The sequence below is a fragment of the Macaca fascicularis genome, chromosome 12, assembly GCF_037993035.2.
Source record: "Macaca fascicularis isolate 582-1 chromosome 12, T2T-MFA8v1.1".
In the NCBI taxonomy this organism is placed as follows: Eukaryota; Metazoa; Chordata; class Mammalia; order Primates; family Cercopithecidae; genus Macaca; species Macaca fascicularis.
Window position 1 is genome coordinate 132,145,842 of NC_088386.1, and position 22,665 is coordinate 132,168,506.

Genomic DNA, 22,665 nt, shown 5'->3' on the forward strand with positions numbered 1-22,665 from the left:
ACCTCATGATCCGCCCGTCTCGGCCTCCCAAAGTGCTGGGATTACAGGCTTGAGCCACCGCGCCCGGCCAGGGAGAGCTTTAAACTCGACGAGAGAAACGTTGTATGCATGCAGGTATATATATATATTTTAATACAGTATCTTCTGTGAGGTACACACACAGAAATGCACAGGTCTTAAGAGCACAATTGAAGGAATTTCAACAAAGGACTATACCTATGTAACCAATACCTCCATGAAGATGTAGAATATTTCCATTTTGCCAGGAATTTCTCTTGTATTTACCACCAGTCAGTCATAACCCCCATAGGCAACCACTGTGCTGATTTTTCTCACAGTGGGTTAGTTTTGCATTTTCTAAAATTTTCCACTGTTTTGTATCTGGCTTCTTGTGCTCAGCATCATGCTGTTCACATTCATCCATATTGTTGCATGCATGGAGTAATTCATTCTTTTTTAAAGTTGCTGAGTCGTATTCAATTGTATGGATATACCATAATTTTAAGCCATTTTCTCATTGATATTGATGGACATTTGCATGTTTCTATTTTTTGACTATTATGAATAAAGCTTTTATGAATGTTTTTGTATAAGTCTTCCTGAGGACATATGTTCTCACTTTTCTTAGGTAAACACCTAAAAATGGAATTGCTGGTAGGTTTGTATTTAGCTTTGTAAGAAACTGCCAAACAGTTTTCCAAAGAGGTATCATTTTACTCACCCAAAACTGTGTATGAAAGTTCTAGTTGCTCCCTAATCTTGTCAACATTTGGTGTTGTAGGGTTTTTTTTTTTTTGCCATTATAATGCATGTGAAATGGTGAATATTTCTTTGTGGTTTCATTTGCATGTCCTTGATGATTAATGACGTTGAGCACCTCTTCATTTGCTTATTGGCCATTTGTATGTTGTTCAGAAAGTGTCTGATCAAGGCTTTTGCCCAGAGTATAAAGTTTTGATTTGGCATGGACTGGCTTTTGGGTATTAAAATGGGACTTGCCAAGTGACCAGAAAGCTGAAGAATGTGCCTGGGATGCCACTGAGGGTCAGGGAAAGGGACACACTTGTAACAGAGGATGTTTGAAGGGAGGTGGCCAGAGATAAGTGGACTACTTCCTGATTATAGACAGTTTTTGGGGAAAAAAACTTCAGTTAACAAAGGAGAGGCAATCTTTTAGCGTCGTTCTCACAAACTTTGGCTTTGGGTCCTGGCTCTGCTGGTTTCTGTTCCTTGCCACCTTACCGGCATAACACGGACTCTCTCTGAGCCTCGGTTTTCTAGTCTGTACCATGCCTTGCAGGCCTGAGAGGTTCAGAGGAAATAAGACATTTGCAAATGCTCAGGAATGTGTGACATTCTGCAAATATTAAATCATCTACTGGGGGCCGCCTTTCTCTGACATCTCATTCTTCAGTATTCCTCAAGATGCCTTAAAGTTTTATTGAACAAGACCATGTTCTCCTCTCTACTTGAATAACCAATAGTCACTCACCTGGGATGTGGAAAGAATGTATTGTTTTCTGGATTATGTATCAATGCCTGTGAACCTGGCATCTCAGGCAGGTGAACTTCCTGTTCTTAGGTGGAGATTACTGGGTTCCCCAACCCATAAGATAATTAGCTGCTTTTATAGATCCAACTCCAGCTGATGAATCATTTTTTGTTTGTTTGTTTGTTTTTAAGACAGAGTCTCACTCTGTCACTCAGGTTGGAGTGCAGTGACGTGATCATGACTCACTGTAGCCTCGACCTCCTGGGCTCAAGTGATCCTTCAGACTCAGCCTACCAAGTAGCTGAGACTACAGTTGTGTGCCACCATGCCTTGCTAATTTTTCTCACTATGTTGCCCAGGCTGGTCTCAAACTCCTGGGCTCAAGTGATCCTCTAGTCTTGTCCTCCTAAAATGATGGGATTACAGGCATGAGCCACTGTGCCCACATGAATTATTTTTCATTTAGTTTAATTAACACACCTGAGACAAAAAAGTAAACTTGCATGCTTTTCATTAATAAGTTCCATGAGGAGAGCAAGTCATCCTCACTTTTGTTTAAATCAAGACAGCTATAGATAAGAAAAAGAACAGGGCATCAACACATTATTTTCTTATTTTAATTATCTCGAATAAAAAAGGATCAAGGAGAGGAATCTGATAATAAATAGGGCGAGGCTAGCATGCAGGCTACTGATGTGAACACAGTAACTTTACTGGAACTTTTCTTTTTGGGAAAATATCTTCAAAAGGCTCCTAGATTAAAGCTCTGATATCCCTTTCAGTGTGTTGAATTCTGAATTCTGAAGCTTGCTGGTTGGAAGGAAGCACAGGTAATTTTTTTTTTTTTTTAATCCCAGGAACTCAGAGACTCAAAGGTTTTAAAGTCCTGTGCCCATGGCGAATTGCCAACTAAAAGGGGATGGAGCAGAACAGGGTCCCTAGGTGTGGAGACCATTGTCATCGAGAGTCAGAAAATGGAATGGCTCTGTATGTAGGTCAGCGACCCCCTCTCTACTGTGAGGTAAAAAAATTAAGGATGACCTAAAATCTACTGTGTTTAAAAAGATTGCAGAGAAAGTAGCTCTTTCTTGTCAAAGTGATAATGTTTATACTACCTGAAGCCAGACCTCCTCAGAGTATGACTTTAGGGGGACTCTTTAGAGCTGAAAAGCCATGGTCAAAACCTCAGGCCCTTTCGACATCTATTAACTTTTCATCCTTCAAGGTAGTTGGCTGTGTTATTGTAGAGGTGTTCAATGGGACCTGCCAGCATATTCCATTATCATCATTGATACTGAAAGGATTCTAAGTCAGCTATTACAGAGTTCTGCCTGAAATGCTGGTTTATTCATCACTTATCTTAAACCTTCCCCCAATAATCCGGATTTACATAAGTCAAGAGTGTCAAATTAAACAGCCAAAGGGAAAGATTCCCATAGAGCGACACAGAGAAGAGAAAATGAAACAAGAAAGAAGGAAGAGGAGGAAGAAGAGGAAGACAGAAGAGAGATTTTTTAAGTCCCCACTCTAATAAAAAGACATTTAAAAAGTCCTTATTAAACAATGGCCTGGGCCCGTATGATTTTTGTAAAACCAACGGAAGCCAGGATATTAGATTCTGTTGTGCAGCGTGTAAGCTGAGTAGCTCTGGTGGTCTGCAGGATATTAGATTCTATTGTGCAGCGTGTAAGCTGGGTAGCTCTGGTGGTCTGCAGATGGCCTCAGCCCCTTATGGTGTCCAAATGTAAGCTTTTTGGCTTCTCTTCAGGAGTACTGTAAGGGTTCACAGCATTTGTGTTTATTTTGTGCTATGATTGGGTGCTGCATTCTCATTTCTTAGTAAGAAGCAATACTTTTCTGATCCTTTAAAGTGGGAGAGGAGTTGGGGCCCAAGGTGTGAAGCAGACTTGATTTTTAAAAATCTTTTTATTTTAAAATTATTTTAGATTTTCAGAGGAGTAGGAAAGATAGCATAGAGAGTTTCTGAATATCCTTCACCAGCTTCCCCTAAAGTTAATATCCGATATTATTATGGTATATTTGTCAAAACAAAGAAATTAACAATGGTACAAGACTATTAACCAAACTGTTGACTTTATTTGGATTTTACCATGTTTCCCACTAATGTTCATGTTCGATTTTAGGATCCAATGCAGGATACCATGTTGCATTTAAAGAACTTAATTTTGAACAAGAGAATAATAAATATAACCATGCATTTTGGCAAGGCAGGGAGGGAGGAATGGTGAATACCCTGCCTTGGAATATCATCAAATGGGTTATATTTTCCATAGGAACATGTTATAATGGGGAGTTATATTCTTGACTAAAGACATTATAGCAAGTAAGTAATAAATGACCAACAACTATGGAGATAAAGGAAAGAAACATCAAGCCCCCAAATGAATTTGAAATAGTAAAATATAGTTTCAATTCCCATAAAAGAAATACAGTGATTGGACATGAGGCCCCAGCAATTGCTGTCAGCACCTGTGTAATTCTATTTGGTTGGTGCTCTTCTAAGCAAATTAGCTATAGTAATTCATTCAATTCTCATAACCGTTCTATGTAGTAGGCTCAATTATCATCCCTATTTTACAAGTGAGAACACAGAGACCCAGAAAAATTAAATAACGTGTCCAATGTTGCACAGCTAGTAAGTGTTGGAATTAGAATTCAACCTGGGCCTCAAATGTGTTAAATATGTAAGTGTAGATATAAAATTGTATCGTATGAAAATGTGATCAAACTTGAATGCATTCAATGCACAATTGAATAATTTTGCCTCTTTTCTTAGTATATAGAAAGACTTTTGCAATTGATTTGGTTGGCTTCCGTCTTTTAATAAAGCTGATGCTTCTTTCTGTCTTAGAAACTTTCTGGTAGAAATCCACCAGCATCCCATTCTCAACCTCCATGCATACAATATATTTAACATATTTCTGGTCCAATGTTTGGCACATTGCCATATCATTACCTTCCTCTGCCCTGAAACTGCAAGCACTTTGAGGGCAGGGACTATGTCTAATGCAGCCCAGCTTCAGCCCCTCACAGGGTTCAATAACTGGTGATTGAATGCTTGCAGGAATGGAGTCAATATTGGTTGACCTTGGAGCTGTGTGTTTCAAAATAAATGGAATTTCTATAATTTTTTCACAAGATGACACCTTTTCACATCCCAGCAAATCATCTATCAGATGAGTCAAGAACAAAAATTGCAAGTGAATGCAAGGTAGAAATTAATCCATGTTTAATTAATAATTGGAAAGAAAACCTCTTGGTGGAAAGTGGAGAATGCCCGCAGCTAAGGACAGAAATGTGTCACAAGGTTGGAACTTATTCCCCAGTATGATTGGCAACATTGGATTTCTCAACCTCCCAAAGGCCTTCTGGGCTCCCAGGCTGAGGGTTCTATGAAGAGGATCCAGGCAGAGCCTGGTGAGCTCTCTGAGTGGAGGAGATGGCACTGGAAGTCTAGGGATCCCAGGGCAGCCGGAGTTTGTAGGGTAGGGTGCTGGAGAGGAGAAAGCTTCACACAGAAAGAGCTTCACACAGAAAGAACTTTGCAGAGGGCCCCCTTGAGTATTCAGCTCAATACTAACTAGTGTGTGGGCATGAGGAAACTACTTAAGCTGTGGAAAAAACCACCTGAAAGGAAGGATTAGAACCGACTGAAATGTGTCAAATATATTGTGTGCATAGAGGTTGAGAGTGTGGGCTGGTGGATTTCTACCAGAAAGTTTCTAGGACAGAAGTGGTGCAGTGCTCATCACATGCACAGGTTCAGGAATAGTGGCTGTTCTCAGCAACCAAAGTGTGAAGCCTTATAAATAATTAGGTATGGAGAGAGTACCAAAATGAGTTGTCTCAATAGTAGAAAAAAAAAATTAACCTTAGACTAACCACCGATTGAATTCTGACTAATAAAGCTTAAAAGCAAGACCCAAAAGGATCAAACTATTTCCAAGTAACTTTACATTCCAGAGCAGAGATCAAGAATATTGACAGGAATACAAAAATATCAAACACCCAATGAAATATAGAGAAAAAAAAAAGCACAAAAAATCAAAAGTGACCCAGAGGCTGGGAATGGTGGCTTATGCCTGTAATCCCAGCACTTTGGGAGGCTGAGGCAGGAGAATCATTTGAAGCCAGGAGTTTGAGACCAGCCTGGGCAGCAAAACAAGACCCCAATTCTACAATAAATAAATAAGTGACACAGAAATGACACAGGTGACAGAATTAGTAGGCAGGGCCATTAAAACAGTTGTTATAACTATATTCCACTTGTTTGAGAAGCTAGAGGAAAGACTGACCATGTTAAGTAAAATACAGAAATGTAAGTCCTAAAATTGGAATTCTGAAGTTGAAACTACAATGTTGGAGATAAAAATGTACTGGATAAGGTTCATGGCAGATCAGGTATTTCAGAAGAGATCAATCAATCAATCAGAGAGAGACAGAGAGAGAGAGAGGCTGAGGAAAATGAACAGAGCATCAGTGAACTGTGGAACAATTTTAAGTGGCATAGTATATGTGTAATTGAAGTCCCTGAAGGAGAGTACTGGTTGTATAGAAAAAAATGTGAAGAAATAATTGCCAAAATATTTCCAAATTGGATGAAAAGCATATAAACCCACAGATCTAAGATACTCAATGAATCCCAAGCATAAGAAACATAAAGAAAACTGGCCTGGTGTGGTGGCTTACATCTCTAAGCCCAGCACTTTGAGAGGCCAAGGTAGGCAGATCATCTGAGGTCAGGGGTTCAAGACTAACCTGGTCAACATGGTGAAACCCTGGCTCTACTAAAAATACAAAAATTAGCTGGTGTGGTGGCATGCAGCTGTAATCCCAGTTATTTGGGAGGCTGAGGCAGAAGAATCATGTGCATCCGGGAAGCAGAGGTTGCAGTGAGCTAAGATCATGCCACTGCACTCCAATCTAGGCAACAGAGTGAGACATCATCTAATAATAATAAAAAAGAAACATAAAGAAAACTACATCAAAGCACCTTATAACCAAATTGCTTAAAACCAGTGATTACAGAAAATCTTAAAGCCAGATAAAAGGATATTTATTAGATATGAAAGAACAAAGACAAGAAGGGGATAGCAAATTTCTCATTTTAAAAAATCCAAGTTAGAAGACAGTACAGTTATGGGTCTAAAGTGCAGAAAAAAGAAGAAGAAAATAAAAAACTGAACTGTCAACTCATAATGCTGTATCCAGCAAAAATGCCTTTCAATTACTCAGGTGAAATGAAGACTTTTTCAAACATACAAATGCTGAAAGGACCCATTACCAGTAGACATACAGTGCAAGAAATGTTAAAGAAAGCCCTTTAAGCAGAAGGAAAATGATACTAGATGGAATTTTGGAGCTACACAAATACATGAAGGGAACTGGAAGTGGTAACTATATGAGTAAACACCAACACTTGTTTCTTATTACTTCAATATATTTAAAAGAAAATTCTCTGTTTAAACAAAAATAATAACAATGTATTGCGGGACTTATATGTAGAAGTAAAATGTATATTACCAATAATAGCACAAAGGCCAGGAGGAGAGAAATGGAAGTATACTGCCATATAGTTTTTATACTACACATGAAGTAGAATAGTATTACCTGAGGGTAGAATGTGATAAAGATGTATACTATAAACCCTAAAGAAATCACTTAACACAACAAAAAGTTATATTTAGTAAGCCAAAAAAGGAAGTAAAATGAAATCATTAAAAATGTTCAGAATAGAAGAAGTTAGAAAAGAAGATAAAGAGACAAATAATAGATGAACCAAATAGAAAAGAAATAGACATTTGCTTTAAACCTAACTGTATCAAAATTACATTAAATATGAATGATCTACACCCAATTAAAAAACAGAAACTGTCAGATTGGATTAAAAAAAGCAAGACTCAATTATAATCTGCCTACAAGAAACCCACTTAAAAAATAAAGACACAGGTAAGTTAAAAAATGAAAGGATGGTGTGGTAGGCAGTCTCTAGCATGGTTCCCCATTGAAGTCTATCTTCTGGTATCCATGCTCTTCTCTCCTCTCCTTGAGTATGTGCAGAACATTTGATTTGCTGCTAACCAATAGACTATTGCAAAGGTGACAGGAGATTGTTTCTGTGAATAAATTACAGAAGATTATAACTTCCATCTTGCAAGCAGATCGTCTCTATTGTCTCCTCAGCTTGCATGCTTTGATGAAGCAAGTTTCATGTCAGAGAGGTACACATGACAAATGCTATGGTTGAATGTTTGTGTCCCTCCAAAATTCATGTTGAAACTTAATTCCCAATGTAATAGTATCAAGAGGTGGGTCATTAGGAAGTGATTAGGCCCTCATAGATGGGATTAGTGCCCTTATAAAAGGCCTTGAGGGATTAAATTTGCCTCTTCCATTTTTTCTGCTCCTCCGCCATGTGACAATGCAGCAACACAATGCCATCTTGGAAGCAGAGAACAGGCCCTCACCAGACAGTGAATCTGCTGGCACCTTGATCTGGGACTTCCCAGCCTCTAGGACTGTGAGAAATACATTTTTATTATCATCACCCCTGGCTAAGTGTTCTCGTTATGTTGCTCAGGCTGGTCTCAAACTCCTGGCCTCATGCAGTCCTCCAACCTTGACCTCCCAAAGTGCTGGGATTACAGGGGTGATTCACTGCACCTGACCTAGACCAAAGAATATTACTAAAGATAAATAATTTCATGATGATAAAAAGGTCAATTCTTCAAAAGGACAGAATAATGCTAAGCATTTATGTACCTAATAATAGAGCTTCAAATTACTTGAAACAAAACCCAATAGAACTGCAAAGAGAAACAGACAAATCTACAATTATACTTAGAGAGTTTGACACTCTTCTTTTAATTACTTGTAAAACAAGTCCAGTGAAAATCAGCAAGTATATAGAAATCTTAAACAACACTGTTAGGCAACTTGATTTAATTGACATTTATCACTCCATTGAACACTCCATTGAACATTGAACATGAGAACACTCCATTGAACTACTGCAGAGTATACATTCTTTTCTAGTATACATGAAACGTTTGCCAAGGAATAGCATATCTTGGATCATAAAACAATTCTCAATAAATTTAAAAAGGAGTAAAGTCATACAAAATAAATTCTCTAGCCACAATGGAATTAAATTAGAAATCATATCTGGAAAATCCCCACATATTTGGAAACACAATAACATACTTCTATATAACCCATGATTCAAAAAAAAGGAAAATTAGAAAGTATTTAAAACTGATTGAATGCAAAAACACTCATATTAAAATTTGTGGGATTCAGCTAAAATAGTATGTAGTGAGACATGTATAGCACTAAAAGCCTATATTAAAAAACATGAAAGTTCCTGACTCAATGACATTAGCTTCCACCTTAAGAAACTAGAAAAGAAGAGCCAATGAAACCCAAATGTGAGCAAGAAAGAATAATAGAGAGTGTAGTGGAAATCAATGAAATAGAGAAAAACAATGAAACCAAAAGCAAGACTTACTAGGAGGAAAAGAAGACAAATTCTACTATCATGAATGAGAGAGGTGATATCACTATAGAATCTACAGCGCTTAAAAGGATAATAAGGAACAACTTTATGGCAGTAAGTTCAACAACTTAGCTGAAAGAGGTCAATCTCTTAGAAAATACAACTATTAAAGCACTAAAATGCTCACTCAAAAAAAAAAAAAAAGAGAGAGAAAGAATCTGAGTAGCCCTATAGCTAGTAAAGAAATTAAATTCATAGTTAAAAACCTTATCACAAAAAGACTCATGTCCAGATAGCTTTACTGATGAATTCTACCAAACATTTAAGGAAGAAATAATAATTTTACACAAGGTCTTCCAGAAAATAGAAGAGGAGAGACTACTTCTCAAATTATTTTTGAGGCCAGCATTACTCTGATACCAAAACCAGACAAAGATATTACAAGAAAATAAAACTACAGACCAATATCTTTCATGAACATAGATGTGGATATTAAATATTTTTTCCGGCCGGGCGCGGTGGCTCAAGCCTGTAATCCCAGCACTTTGGGAGGCCGAGGTGGGCGGATCACAAGGTCAGGAGATCGAGACCACAGTGAAACCCCGTCTCTACTAAAAATACAAAAAATTAGCCGGGCGCGGTGGCGGGCGCCTGTAGTCCTAGCTACTCAGGAGGCTGAGGAAGGAGAATGGCGTGAACCCAGGAGGCGGAGCTTGCAGTGAGCCGAGATCGCGCCACTGCACTCCAGCCTGGGCAACAGCGTGAGACTCCGTCTCAAAAAAAAAAAAAAAAAATATTTTTTCCAGTAAATCAAGCCCAATAATATATAAAAAAGGATAACTCCTCATGATCAAGTGTGGTTTATCCCAGGAATGCAAGGTTAGTTTAACATTTGAAAATTAATCAATATAAAGTATTATATTAACAGACAAAACTTACACCATATGATTATCTCCATATATGTAGAAAAAGCACTTGAGAAAATTCAATATTAATTTGTAATACAAACTGTCAGCAAACTAGAAACAGAAGAGAGTTCTCTATTTCTGAAAAAAGGAATCTGCAAAATTTTACAGCTAATATCATACTTAGTGGTGAATTAATGCTTTCCTTAGGATCAGGAACAAGAAAAATTGTCTGCTCTCACCACTTTTATTCAGCAGCGCACTGAAGGTTCTAGTCAGTGCAATAAAACAAGGAAAAGTAATAAAAGGCATCTAGATTGTAGAAGAAGTAAAATCATATTTATTTATAGATGACATGATTGCTTACAAGAAATCCTGTGGAATTCTACTAGAACAGTGAGTTTAGAAGGGTTATAGGATATAAGGTCAATATGCAAAAATAAATTATTATAAATTTTATATAGTAGCTACACACAATCAGAAATGGAAATTTAAATATACAGTTGACAACAGCATCAAAAATGAAATAATTAGGGATAAATCTTACAAAATATATGCAAACCCTGTACCTTAAAAAACTATCAAACACAGCTGAGAAAAATTAAGGAAGAAATAAATAAATGGAGGAGTATATAGTGTGCATGATTTGAAAGCCTTAATATTTTTATTTTTATTTTTCTCCAAATTGATTTATAGATTTGGACAACATAATCCAGCAGGCTATGTTGTAGAAATGGATGAACTGAATCTAAAATTCATCTGGAAATGCAAAGGAGTTAGAATAGCCAAAACAACTTTGAGAAAGAACAATGGTTGAAAACTTATACTACCTGACTTCAAAATGTATTATAAAGTTACAGTATTCAAGACAGTATGGTATTGGTGTTAAAATAGGCAAATAGAGCAATGAAACAGAATAGAGATGAAGGGGGATGGCTCTGCCGTGGCACCCTGGTGACCCTGCACATATCCACATAGGCCACAAAGCAAACCAGTACTGAATCTACGTCTCGGCAGAACACCTGGATACTCCTGGGTTGGATGCTTGTAAGGAGTTGCTATAAGGCCCTTGCCCCCTCGCCTGGCTATGTCCCCTAGGAGGCTGCTATAAGACGGTTTCTCAATGCCTTCTGGATCCTGAGGAGGCAGGGAGCTTCCTGCTTCAGCCCCTTCAGAATAGAGATACAGGCTATGAACCTCTCAGTTCAGAGCTAGGCATGGCTGCTCAGAAATGGGGTATTCTTCAACTTGCGTTGACGTTATCCAGCCCCTTTTGTCTAGGTGTTATCCTTTTTGGTGTGTGGGATAAAGACCGTGAGGAGCCAACACCACTGGCTACTCTTCCTTTCACTGTTTATGTAATAAAGGGGCTCCTCACGTCTTCACCAGGTGAACCAGTCAGACCTTGCCCTGTTTTGCACATGCGTGACAAGACAGCTCAGAAATAAACTCATGCATATATAGTCCATTCATTTTTGACAAAGGTGCAAAGACCGTTTGGTGGAGAAAGGAAGGGTTTAGATGCACAAATACTTATTTTCGACTAACTGCTGGAACTGTCAGATATCTACATGCAAAAATAAATAAATAAATCAAAAGCTTCAATCCATACTTCACATCATATTCAGAAATGAACTCAAAATGGATCACAGACTTAAATGTAAAATGTAAAGTTATGAAATTTCTAGAAGAAAATATAAGAGAAAATCTGTGTGACCTTGGGTTAGGCAAAATTTTTTTTAGATACCATAACTCAACATAATCCTTAAAAGAGAAAAAATGGATAAACTGGACTCCATAAAAATTAAGAACTTCTGTTCTTCAAAACACATTGCTAAGAGAATAAAATCTAAGCCAGAGACTGGCAGGTAATACCTATCAATCACATATCTCACAAGAGATTCATATATAGAATATCCCAAGAAACCTCAAAATTAAATAAGAAAACAAAAAACCCAATTTAAAAAATGGGCAAAAGATTTGAACAGACACTTTATCAAAGAAGATACAGTCATGTACCTTATAACAATGGTTTTAGTCAACAACAGACCACATATACAATAGTGGTCCCATAAGATTATACTGTACCTTTTCTATGTTTAGATACACAAATACTTCCTATTGTGTTACAGTTCCCTACAGTATTCAGTACAGTAGCATGCTGTCCAGTTTTGCAGCCTGGGAGCTAGAGGCTAAACCATATAGCCAAGGGGGGCAGTGGGCTATGCCATCCTGGTTTGTGTAAATATACTCTATGATGTTTACATAATGATGAAACAACACATTTCTGAGAATGTATCCCCATTGTTAAGCCACAGATGACTGTATGTGGATGGCAAGTAAGTTCATGAAACAATGCTCAACATCACTAGTTACCAGGGAAATGAAAATCAAAACTATAATAAGATATGTCTACACACCTGTTAGAATGTGTACAGTTAAGGCCTGACCATACCACGTATTGGTGAGACCATGAAGCAACTGGAACATGCAGACATCGCTGGTGGGGATGTAAAATGGTACAACTTTGCAAACTAGTTGGGCCATTTCTTAGTTATTATTATTATTATTTTTTGAGACAGGGTCTCAACTCTGTCACCCAGGCTGGAGTGCAGTGGCGTGAACAGGGCTTACTCCTGTGCTCAAGCGATCCTCCCACCTCAGTCCCCTGAGTAGCTGGGATTACAGGTGCATGCCAACATGCCTGACTAATTTTTGTATTTTTTGTAGAGACGGGGTTTTGCTGTGTTGCCCAGGCTGGTCTTGAACTCCTGAACTCAAGTGATCTGCCTATCTCGGGCTCCCAAAGTGTGGAAATTACTGGCATGAGCCATCGCACCTAGCCTAACAGTTATGTTCTTAATCATATCATGTGACCTAGCCATTCCAATCCTAGGTATTTATTCAAAAGACATAAAAGCATATGCCCATTCAAAGGCTGGCACACAAATGTGCATGATAACTTTGTAAAAGACCCAGACTGGAAACAATCAAATGTTTCCCAACATATGAATGGATGAGCATACTGTGGTTCATCCATACCACGGACCACTACCCAGGAATAAAAGGAATGAACTATGGATACACACAGCAACATAGATGAATCTCAAAATAATTATGTCGAGCGAGAGAAGCCAGATAAAAGACTGCAGATTCCATTTATACAAAATTCTAGAAAATTCAGACTAAGCCAAGTAATAAAAAGCAGACGCTAGGGATGGAGAATAAGGAAGGGGCCAGTGGGAGGGAGAACCGTGGGCACCGCGAGGCCACAGGGACAATGATAAATATCTGCCCTCCACGGACTGTGGGGTGTTGCACGAGTGTATAATCTGAGGAATTTATCAAATTGTACGCCTTACACACGTGCGGCTTGCTGAATGTCAATCACACTTCGGTAAAGCTGCTTTTTAAAGAGCATTGCTAGAACCTTGTTTCCTTCCTCATTCACAAGACTGGCGGGGGTCCACGTGGCCCTCTGAGTCCCCCCCTCTGAACTCAGGTGACCTTTCTTAGGTGGGTCCCCTGGCTGGGTCCCTGAGTGCCCAGTAGCCCCGCCTGCCTGCATTGCTGCCCTTGCTGGGCAGGACATCCAGCAGCTTTGACAGTCGGTGGAGAAGCAGCAAGGGCGACGCGGTTTCTGAGAGCCGCACGGGTTCCCAGCGCTAAACGTGGGCGACTTTCCTTACTCTTCCCCTAGAGACAGAAGGTCACGCAATGACAACTCCAAGGGCAGGGGCTGGAGCATTCTAACAGAAATGTCAAGATGACACAATGCAAGCCGAGAAACCCCACCACGAGTCCCGTACAAAGACACGTGGCCCCGCTTCTTCTCCGAGCCCCGGAGCACCCGCTGGGAGGGCGCTCTCCAGGGACGGGGGCTGTGGGACCCCCAGACCCCGCGCCCGGGCGCGAACTGGCTGCGCGGCCGCTGGGCCTCCCTAGAGGCCGGCACAGCTCCGTTTCCGAGCGGGCCTGGAAGCCCCGCCCGAGGAGCTAACCATTTATGTCACACTGTGACAATTATTCTGCATAAAATTATCATTAAAAACCCTAATTTTTCAGCCTCCAACCCCGCCAGTGGCCTTTTAGCATCCCCGGCGCCGGCGGCTGGGCCGTGATCACCGCGCTCATTACCTCGGCGTGGCGCCTCCCGCGCGCGCTCGCAATCAAGCGCTAATTAAACCCGCGGGGGCCGGGGCGCGGGACGAGGGCCGGGAGGTGCCGGGTCTGGGGTCCCGGGTCAGGGGTCTTGGCTCTGGGTCCCGAAGCAGGGGCCAGGGTAGGGACGGGGCGGATGCGGCCCTGGGGATCCAGTGTACAGAGTCAAGGGTGCAGGGTCCGGGTCCGGAGGCGGGGGCTGGGACGGAGGCGGAGGCGGGGTCGGGGGCCTGGGGGAGTGGTCTGGTCTTGGGGTGGGGCGGGCGCCGCGGGCCTGACCTGAGGTCCTTACCCGAGCGAGGCGACCGTGCGGCAGAGGTGCAGAGGCGCCAGGCCCTCTGCGCTGAGCAGGTCGGGGTCGGCGCGGTGCTGCAGCAGCAGGCGGGCGCAGGCGGTGTGGCCCCCGAGGCAGGCCTCGTGCAGGGCGCCGCGGCCGCCGGGGCTGGCGTCGGGGTCTGCGCCGCGGCCGAGCAGGTATCGCACGCAGGCGGCGTGGCCGTGGGCCGCGGCGATGCACAGGGGCGTGGTGAGCTCGCGCTTGTATTCCAGGGTCCAGAGGCCTGCGGGGAGGGAGGTGGAATGTAAGGTCAGGGGGAGGTTAGTGGTGGTGGTGGTGGGCGGTGTTCATTAAGGCGGAAAGAGGGTGAAGCGTCTCTTAAAGGTAGGTACCAGGTGGGCATGTAGGGAGAAGAGCATAGAATCAGAGACGCACAGAGAGAGAGCAGAGAGACACACTGGGAAGAGACAGGCGGAGACAGAGGAAGAAATACGAAGGAGAGATTGAAGGCTAAAACGGAGCCAGAGAGATGGGGCGCCAGGTATTGAGAAGCAAGAGGGTTTTGCCAAATACGGGGGTGACTGGGAAATGGGGTCAGTTAAAAGCTGTCCAAGCAGGGTGCACGGTAGGCGAATTTAAGTGAGGAATCCACCCGTTCCAGGCCCTGAGTTAGGGCAGCTTGAAAGAGGAAAGTGGGTTGTGGAATTTTCCCGAATCCAGTACTCCCTTAGCTGAGCCCCAAACTTGTCCCTTTGTCATTAAGAAGAGACAACGCACAAAACAAACTGACCCACACATCACCAAGGTTGTTCAAGAAAAGGACTCAGAGAAAGTTTAGCTCTCTTGCAAGTGGCTGAGTTTTTAGAAGCACGCTTTGATGTGGCGGTCCACATTCAGCACAATTCTGGTTTGTTTCTTTGCGCTTTTTAGGGGTGTGTGTGTGTGTGTGTGTATAGGGTTGCTCTTTCTTGAGGGATGAATGGAGCAGGTGCTACACATTTTTACTTCTCTGAAAACTTTGGCACTTTCAAAAAGCCCGTGGAAGGTTGTTAGCGGCCAGGAGCGCTCGTGGAAATGGGGGACGTAGTCCCTGGTGAATACACATCAAGGGGCAGGATTTCACATGGCAGGAAGGCCTTCTGATAATGATGGAAGAATCGATACCGTGGCTGTAATGAGCCGCAGAGGAGACCCTTTTCACAGGCCACCTCCTTCCTGGGACCCATGCTGAGCAGCCTTGAAAGCCCATTCATTAATTACCTACCTGCATGTGGTGCCAGTTCCAGCCGCCCCGAGTCCCCAAGGCCCAGCCTGGAGCTTGTTGCGCACTCGGTGGGGGAAGGGGGAGCTGTGGAACTGGCGTGGAATGGTGGTGGCCAGAGGCCCCGGGAACGTGGACCTGCATGGGTTTGAGCTGCCCTTCCCGGTGAAGACCAGGTCCGATCTGGAGGGGGTGATGGATGTACTCTATCTACACTGTTATCCCGGTGGTAACAATAACCTACATTCCTGCAGGCGCCAGCTCTTGGTTTTTTGATTCGATTCGTTTTTTTGAGAGATGAAAACTATTTACTGCCTTCTCTGGGGAATGCTAAGTCCCCAACCCAGCCCCACCTGACCCTAGCAGGTCAGTAAACCCGCTCTGGATTCCTGAGTCTTCCTAGGGACTGATGGGAAGAAGCCGTAGGTGGGGATCTAGCTCAGCCACAGTATGGGCTAGCACCGTCTCCATGTCCTTGGTGATGCAGTCAGGAAGCCTGAATCCGCTTTCTGTAACTCCCGCCCTCTGGTCCCAGTTCTGCCACCAGGAGGGACATGGATTAAGGCTTCTCTGCGTGTTGTGCGTCCCTCTAAGCATCAGCTCACCCATGTCAGTGCTCTCTATGACTGCGGGCTGGATGGGCCGGCATTCCATCACGGAGGGGCACTGAGGTGGTGGCCACTGGGGACCTGCTCCGTGTGCTCAATTCCCCACCAGGGGAGCTGGAATTGGCCACCGGGAAGTCTTTTCATGGGAGAGCACGTGGGGCCACTGTTTTCAAACAGGGTCTGGTCGTTTCTGCTGCTGGATCTGCTGCCGGGCAGTCAGGTGGCTGTGCTGAAGGAGACTGGAATCCAGGCAGCCTGAGCTTGCCTCCCTCTCTTCCCAGCCTGTGCGGAGGCCTGGGGCCACTACTCACGTGGTGGCTGCGGTTTCCTCCATATCAGCCCACATCCCTTCACTGTGGGCGTGCCCCGGCGTCCTGTTGTCCAGGTGTGCCACAGGACAGCAGCAGAACTTAGGGGTAGGAAGACTCAGGAGGGAAAGAGGAACCTGATTTTGGATACAGAATGTGCAAATGATGGGTGAACATGACTATCTATTTGAAACGGTGACATTTGTGTGTGTGTATGTCCAGGGCTGCAGTTGGTATTTTTGGCCTGGGATAGGTGAGGGAGAGGAGGCCCAGAAGGACTCCGCTGGGACATGCAGCCCCGACAGGAACTGCCATTTGCCTTTCTCACAGCCCCCACTGCCTCACTGATTGGCAGAAGCTGCTTGGCCCATTGACAGTGTTTTGAGTTTATTCTCTTCTCCCATGTGAGGTATAAACAGAACTGTGTCAGTTCTTTGGAAGCCGACCTTCCTCATTCTTTGCCTGCCGGAGCTTAAGAATCAGGGACATGGGACACTGGCCACCGGCCACTGACCTCAGATTCTCAAATCCCATGGTCTGGGAGAGCTGCTGTAGATTCCAACGCATGAACCTTCCTGGTAAATATGTTGCATCTGAGCCGGTGGCAGGTGGGGTGCCCAAAGCAGTGCCAGCCGAGAAAGGCCTGGATGCAGCATGGTGGTCAGCAAGCGTCTGCACATCCTGAGTAGGCAGGGAGAGGAGGGGACCTCTCTCCACTTGGGAGGTCTGCTTGTCTGCCCAGCGCACAGTCACCATGTTCAGGCAGCAAGAGCACCGGCAGACATGTACGAAGTCAGGACCTCTGGTTTCTTCCCCTTTCCTTCCCCATTCTTGGGATTCCCTAGATTCCAGGAGGAGGATCTACAGAGAGCCCTGGGGTCCTTCCTCTACTGGTGCTGGCTGTGACCCGGTCACCCTGCTGTAGCTGTGACATTTGCAGATTCATAGAAGAACCTCACACAGAGCTGTGTGCCAGAGGCTGCTCCAGGCGGAATTGAAGGAGAGACTTTCCTTCTTCAGCGCCCACCTCCCTGGCTGCCAGATGCAGGCACAGGCAGCTCTGCACCCAAACCAATGTTCCTTTGTAAAGACGAGGCACACACAGCGTCATCGGACAGGCATTCCCGCCAATCGCTGCTTTGCCTTTCCAGTTGGATCTCTTATAGGCCATCACTTAAAACCTACACTTTAAAACTACTGCAGAGCAAACTTCGTCAGATGTCCTTTTCTTGTATAGGTTAAACCCAGTGCCACTGTGCCCAGTCTACACGCGGGAGCCTTACATTCCAGGAGAGTATTAGTAGCCCCTTAAAAATAAATGACTGAGCTTTAAAGAACAAGGGTACCTGACAGTCCAAACGTGGCTGGAGATTTCACCTGCCATTCCATCTCATCCTTATTGATCTCAAACACCACATTGGCATCCTGGAAGAACTGGTCCATGAGGGGCTTCAGATGCTCCAGGTCCCCTGCGACCAGGGCAGTGTGATATTCCAGCACTGGAGACCCTGCTCTAGCTTGCGGCTCCTTCTCTGTCTTTTGAAAGATTTGAAGTTTTCCTCTCTCTGGCTCTGGCTGTCTCTCCATTACAATACCGTCGATTTCAGTTCAGGAACGGGAAAGATGGTCTTATGGAGTGTGAGCTATTTCTATTGTCATTACTCAATTGTCATCCAGTTGGGGCTCGATGGTGGTGTATTTATAACTCCTGTGGGCTCTGATGTGATAATGGTTACTTGATATGACCAGGGGCATGTGAGCACTGGGATGTTGCAGTGCTGAGCCACCCCCTTTGTGATGATATAGATGCTAATTCCGGAGATAGAACACATCTGGATAGCTCCAAATCTACTCTCCATGCACTGAGGGCAGACTCCCAGCACACATTTAATTGTGATGGACTTGTTTATCCTGCTGTTGGGCAGATGATTCCCCAGTCTTAAATAGCATTGAATTTACCTGTTTATGTGGAGTAAGAGACTCACTTATAAATATGATGTCAGTGACCAGAATACTTAGCAAATAAGTAATATCTTCTCAGATTTTTTTTTTTTAAAGTACTATATTTAGAATCTGGAAATAAAAGTCTTAAGCTCAGAGGAAAGAAACAAATATTTATGAAGCACCCATTGTATACCAGTTGCTTTTTAAGTATTACCATATTTATTTATTTACTCCCAATAACAACCACATGAAGGAAATAGCATGACCACGGCCTCTTGGCAAGCTAGCAGCTATGCTGTGATTGGAACTCACGTGCGTCTGTCTCAAGAGTCCGTCCTCTGTCCCCCACACCACTCTGCTGGCTTCCAGTTCATCAGGTAGGACCTACTCAGAACTGGGTCAGCACTGTCAGGAGCCACTTTCCAGAGAGGGCTCTTGGCTGCCCAGGATTTAGTCTCTCTCCAAGTGAAGGCGGTGCCACGTAGCAGGACCTACTCGCAGGGTGATAGGGCTGAAAGGGTCTGTCTGCTGTCACTAGTCGGCGCTCTCCACTCCCAGCTCTTGTATGGTTTGGGTGCTATGAATGGTTTCTACATTTATAAATAGTTGGGAAAAATCAAAAGAAGAATAATGTTTCATGATACTCACGGCAACCCTCCACCTCCTGGGTTCAAGTGATTCTCCTACCTCAGCCTCCTGTGTAGCTGAGACTACAAGCATGTGCTGCCACGGCCAGGTAATTTATTACTATTATTATTATTTTTTGTAGAGATGGGGTTTCACCATGTTGACCAGGCTCGTCTCGAACTCTTGATCTCAAGTGACCCGCCCACCTCGGTCTCCCAAAGTGCTGAGATTACAGGCATGAGGCACCGTGTCTGGCCAATCCCAGCACTTTGGGAGGTCGAGATGGGAGAATTGATTGAGTCCAGGAGTTTGAGACCAGGCAAGAGAGCAAGAGTCACCCCATCTCTCCAAAAAAAAAAAAAAAAAAAAAATTAGCTGGGCATGGTGATGTGCACCTGTGGTCCCAGCTATTTGGGAGGGTGAGGTGGGGAGGATCACTAGAACTCGAGGCTATAAGGAACCATGATTGTGCCACTGTACTCCAGCCTGGGCAGTGAAGTGAGACCCTGTCTCAAAAAAAAGTAATTACTACCTGAAATAAGTGAGACTTCTCTTTCTTGGTTTGAAGGGTGTCTTTTTGCTTTTTATCCCATCCATGTTCTCTGTTGCCCGACCAGTAATGAGCAGATGTGTGTTCCAAGGGTTGTGGCCAGCCTGAGGATGTGTGAGGGAGGCCCCACTGGACACTGCAAATGACCAAGTTCCAGATAAGTGTCCCTGGGTGTTAGGAGGCTCCATGGGACAGATAGGGGGTTCCCAAAGACATGATCAGGGGTGCTGGTACCTGTGAGTTTCTTTCAGGGATGGATAACTGATCCCCAAATGTGTGTCCCTTGCTGAAGATGAGAAATGCCACATTTTTTTTTTCGAATGAATGGTAACAGTTCTTGATTAGTAACTTATGAGTTATTTACTAAGGTTTGGTTCAGGGCTTTATTTTATTGTCAAAAAATTAAATAAGCTCATTTTTTTTCTTGTAATATAAATCATATGCACTTCCTTCCTTCCTTCTTTTTTTTTTTTTTTTTTGAGACAGAGTCTTGCTCTGTAACTCAGGCTGGAGTGCAGCAGTGTGATCTCTGCTCACTGCAACCTCTGCCTCCAGGGTTCAAGTGATTCTCTTGCTTCAGCCTCCTGAGTAGCTGGGATTACAGATTCTCACCCCCACACCCAGCTAATTTTTTTATTTTTAGTAGAGACAGGGTTTCACCTTGTTAGCTAGGCTGGTCTCAAATTCCTGACCTCAGGTGATCTGCCTACTTTGGTCTCCCAAAGTGCTGGGATTACAGGTGTGAGCCACTGTGCCTGGCCTGTTTTTCTTTCTTTCTTTCAACCATTCTTGTTTTTCCCCACTAGGAGGTTGGAATGGGCCAATGATGGTGAGCGACAGAGTTCTTTGGCTTGTGCACATGAGTTACAATACAAACTATGTGAGCAGAGGCTGGAGGGAGGTGAGAGGGTCAGGAGAGCTTTGCCTGGATGAGCAGAGAGAAGGGCAGTGGAGTATGTGCCCGGGAGAGCTAAGCAGACCCTCGCCCAGGGAGGTGGGCATTAGCATGAGCCCCCATTTGCTCATGGCCAGTGTTAGACCTGGGGACCCATGGGATCCCATCCCCACATGGTGTTGCAGGAAGCAACAGCAGAGAAGCAACAGGAAAAGAGATGCGAAATAAAGGAATACAGCTCACTGGGCTGCGCATCCTTGGTCACAGTCGAGCTTCCTAAGCTTCCTCTTATGCTAGTTTCTTCTCTCTCATTCTTCTCTGAACACAAAGGCTGCCCTGTGACTCCCCCTACCTCTCGTTAAGTGCCCCCCGACCTCTGAGTGTCCAATCAGAGCAGGCTTTCTGTGTGGGCTCTTTATTTGGAAGAGTAACCTGGCCTTTGGGTTGCCCCTTTCACCAAGATCTTTTGTAACTAAGGGGTGCCCAGCAAAGGGAGACCTTTGATTTTCCTTACAAGAGGTTGCAGCAAAGGGTGGAGTAGAAATCACACACATTTATGGTTTGATACAGAGGTGTCTTGACCCTTGTTGTAGAACCCTTGTTCTGACCCTTGTTACAAGCATGAGTTTATGTGCACAGACTGACCCCAGGCCTGGAGGTTCACCCAAATGATAAAACCCACCTCTCTTCTACAGAGGAGGGCTGCAGGGTGCTGGGTGGGGAGGGACGAGGCCACGTTTGGACATCTATGATGCAGCGGGGTTAAGAGACAGGGGCTGTGCCATGAAAGCTGAGGAGCTCACACGGGTGAGAGTCAACCTCAGCTGGGTGTCGGGGGAGACTTGGCCACGACCCCAGTTGGTTGCCATGCGGGTCGTGAGTTTATTTTTTTACCATGTTTATCTGACCTCTGGGCAAAGACTCAGTTCTGAGGCTGCAGAAGGGCCCACTGGGCTTAGCTCTTGGGGGGTCAGGGCCAGCTGCCCTCGGGGGCTACTGCTCCCTGGACACCCACTGTTAGAGACTGTGTCAGATGTATCCCTGCAGGTGGTTACCCTTGAGGTCATTTGCAGGTGATGAAACTGGGACTCACAGATTCAGTTACCTTTCTCAAGGTTTCTCAGTCCTGACAAAGCTGTGCCCAAGCACCTTCCCGTGAGTACAAGGGCTTCCTACCTTGCCCTCACTGTTGTCCCTGGAGCACGCCACACCTTAGCATAGGGATCTGCAGTCCCTGGATAGCGCCTTCCTCTCTGCAGGTGTCTGTGCAGGCTGTTCCTTCTGCCTGCGGTTCTTATTTTCCCCTCCTTGCCTGGCCAGCCTCATTCATCCTCCAACACAGCTTAGCCTCCCTTGACCTCCAAGACCAGTCCTGATGTCTGTCCTTGCCTCCTGACTGTGGCACTGGGCACTCTAACTATTACTGCTGGTTCCTTGTCTGTGTCCCACTTCACCATGAGCTTTTTGGAGGACGGTGGGGGCTGTCTCTTCCTCTCTGGGAAGTTCTCCATGCCCTGCATGGTGTTCCACACAGAGAACGTCTTCAGTGTCAATAAGGGAGAGAGCGAATGGACTGGACTCTTTGAAATTTGCTCAATGTTAAAATTCCTCAGTGGTTCTTGCTCTTATTCTTGGCCATCTGTTGCCTTTCGCCCTTAGGGAAGAACACCATAGTAACGTGGACGCTCCGCTGGCCTGGGGCAGATCTTGGGTGCTCAGTGTGGGGACTTACCTCAGATCTGTGGACCTCACTGCACAGCCCATCTTCTCCCACCTGTAGAGATCCTTACCAGGTTTTGTAAGAAGACCTGGTCTGGCACAGTAGGTCATGCCTATGATCCCAGCACTTTGGCGGGTGGATCACTTGAGGTCAGGAGTTCAAGACCAGCCTGGCCAACATGGTGAAACCCTGTCTCTGCTAAAAATACAAAAGGAGTATAATGTATGCCTAGGAGGCATAGGTTGCAGTGGGCCGAGATAATGCCACTGCACTGCAGCTTGGGTGACAGAGTGAGACTCCGTCTCAAAAAAAAAAAAAAAAAAAAAAAAATCTTGGCTACCGTATGCTCCCTGAGAACTCTTTAAAACCTTGTTTCACATGTTTTTAAAGTTTATCTGCCT

The 22,665-nt window shown here is 44.2% G+C and overlaps 1 protein-coding gene and 1 long non-coding RNA gene across 8 annotated transcripts in view; one reads left to right on the forward strand and one right to left on the reverse strand.

Moving 5' to 3' along the window:
* Positions 1–22,665, forward strand: part of LOC102146056 (uncharacterized) — a 185,038-nt gene that overhangs the window by 58,997 nt on the left and 103,376 nt on the right. For 2 of the 4 annotated variants that reach the window (XR_012421606.1, XR_010580152.2), the window contains exon 1: positions 14,356–14,600. The exons of 1 other annotated variant lie outside the window; for it this stretch is intronic. This is a non-coding gene — a long non-coding RNA (uncharacterized lncRNA). Of the gene's footprint in view, positions 1–14,355; positions 14,601–22,665 lie in introns of those variants that run through there. One more of the 4 variants, XR_012421607.1, reaches the window with a different exon arrangement.
* ASB18 (ankyrin repeat and SOCS box containing 18) overlaps positions 1–22,665 on the reverse strand; it is a 73,262-nt gene that overhangs the window by 32,688 nt on the left and 17,909 nt on the right. For 2 of the 4 annotated variants that reach the window (XR_012421605.1, XM_074010561.1), the window contains exons 1-2: positions 17,043–18,203; positions 14,367–14,634 (exon numbers count right to left, since the gene is read on the reverse strand). Coding sequence is in view for 3 of the 4 variants with exons in the window: in XM_074010561.1 (XP_073866662.1) it covers positions 14,367–14,634; positions 17,043–17,284 (510 nt within the window). In the remaining variant the exon portion in view is untranslated. Of the gene's footprint in view, positions 1–14,366; positions 14,635–17,042; positions 18,204–22,665 lie in introns of those variants that run through there. The other 2 variants (XM_005574714.5, XM_045367970.3) reach the window with 2 other exon arrangements.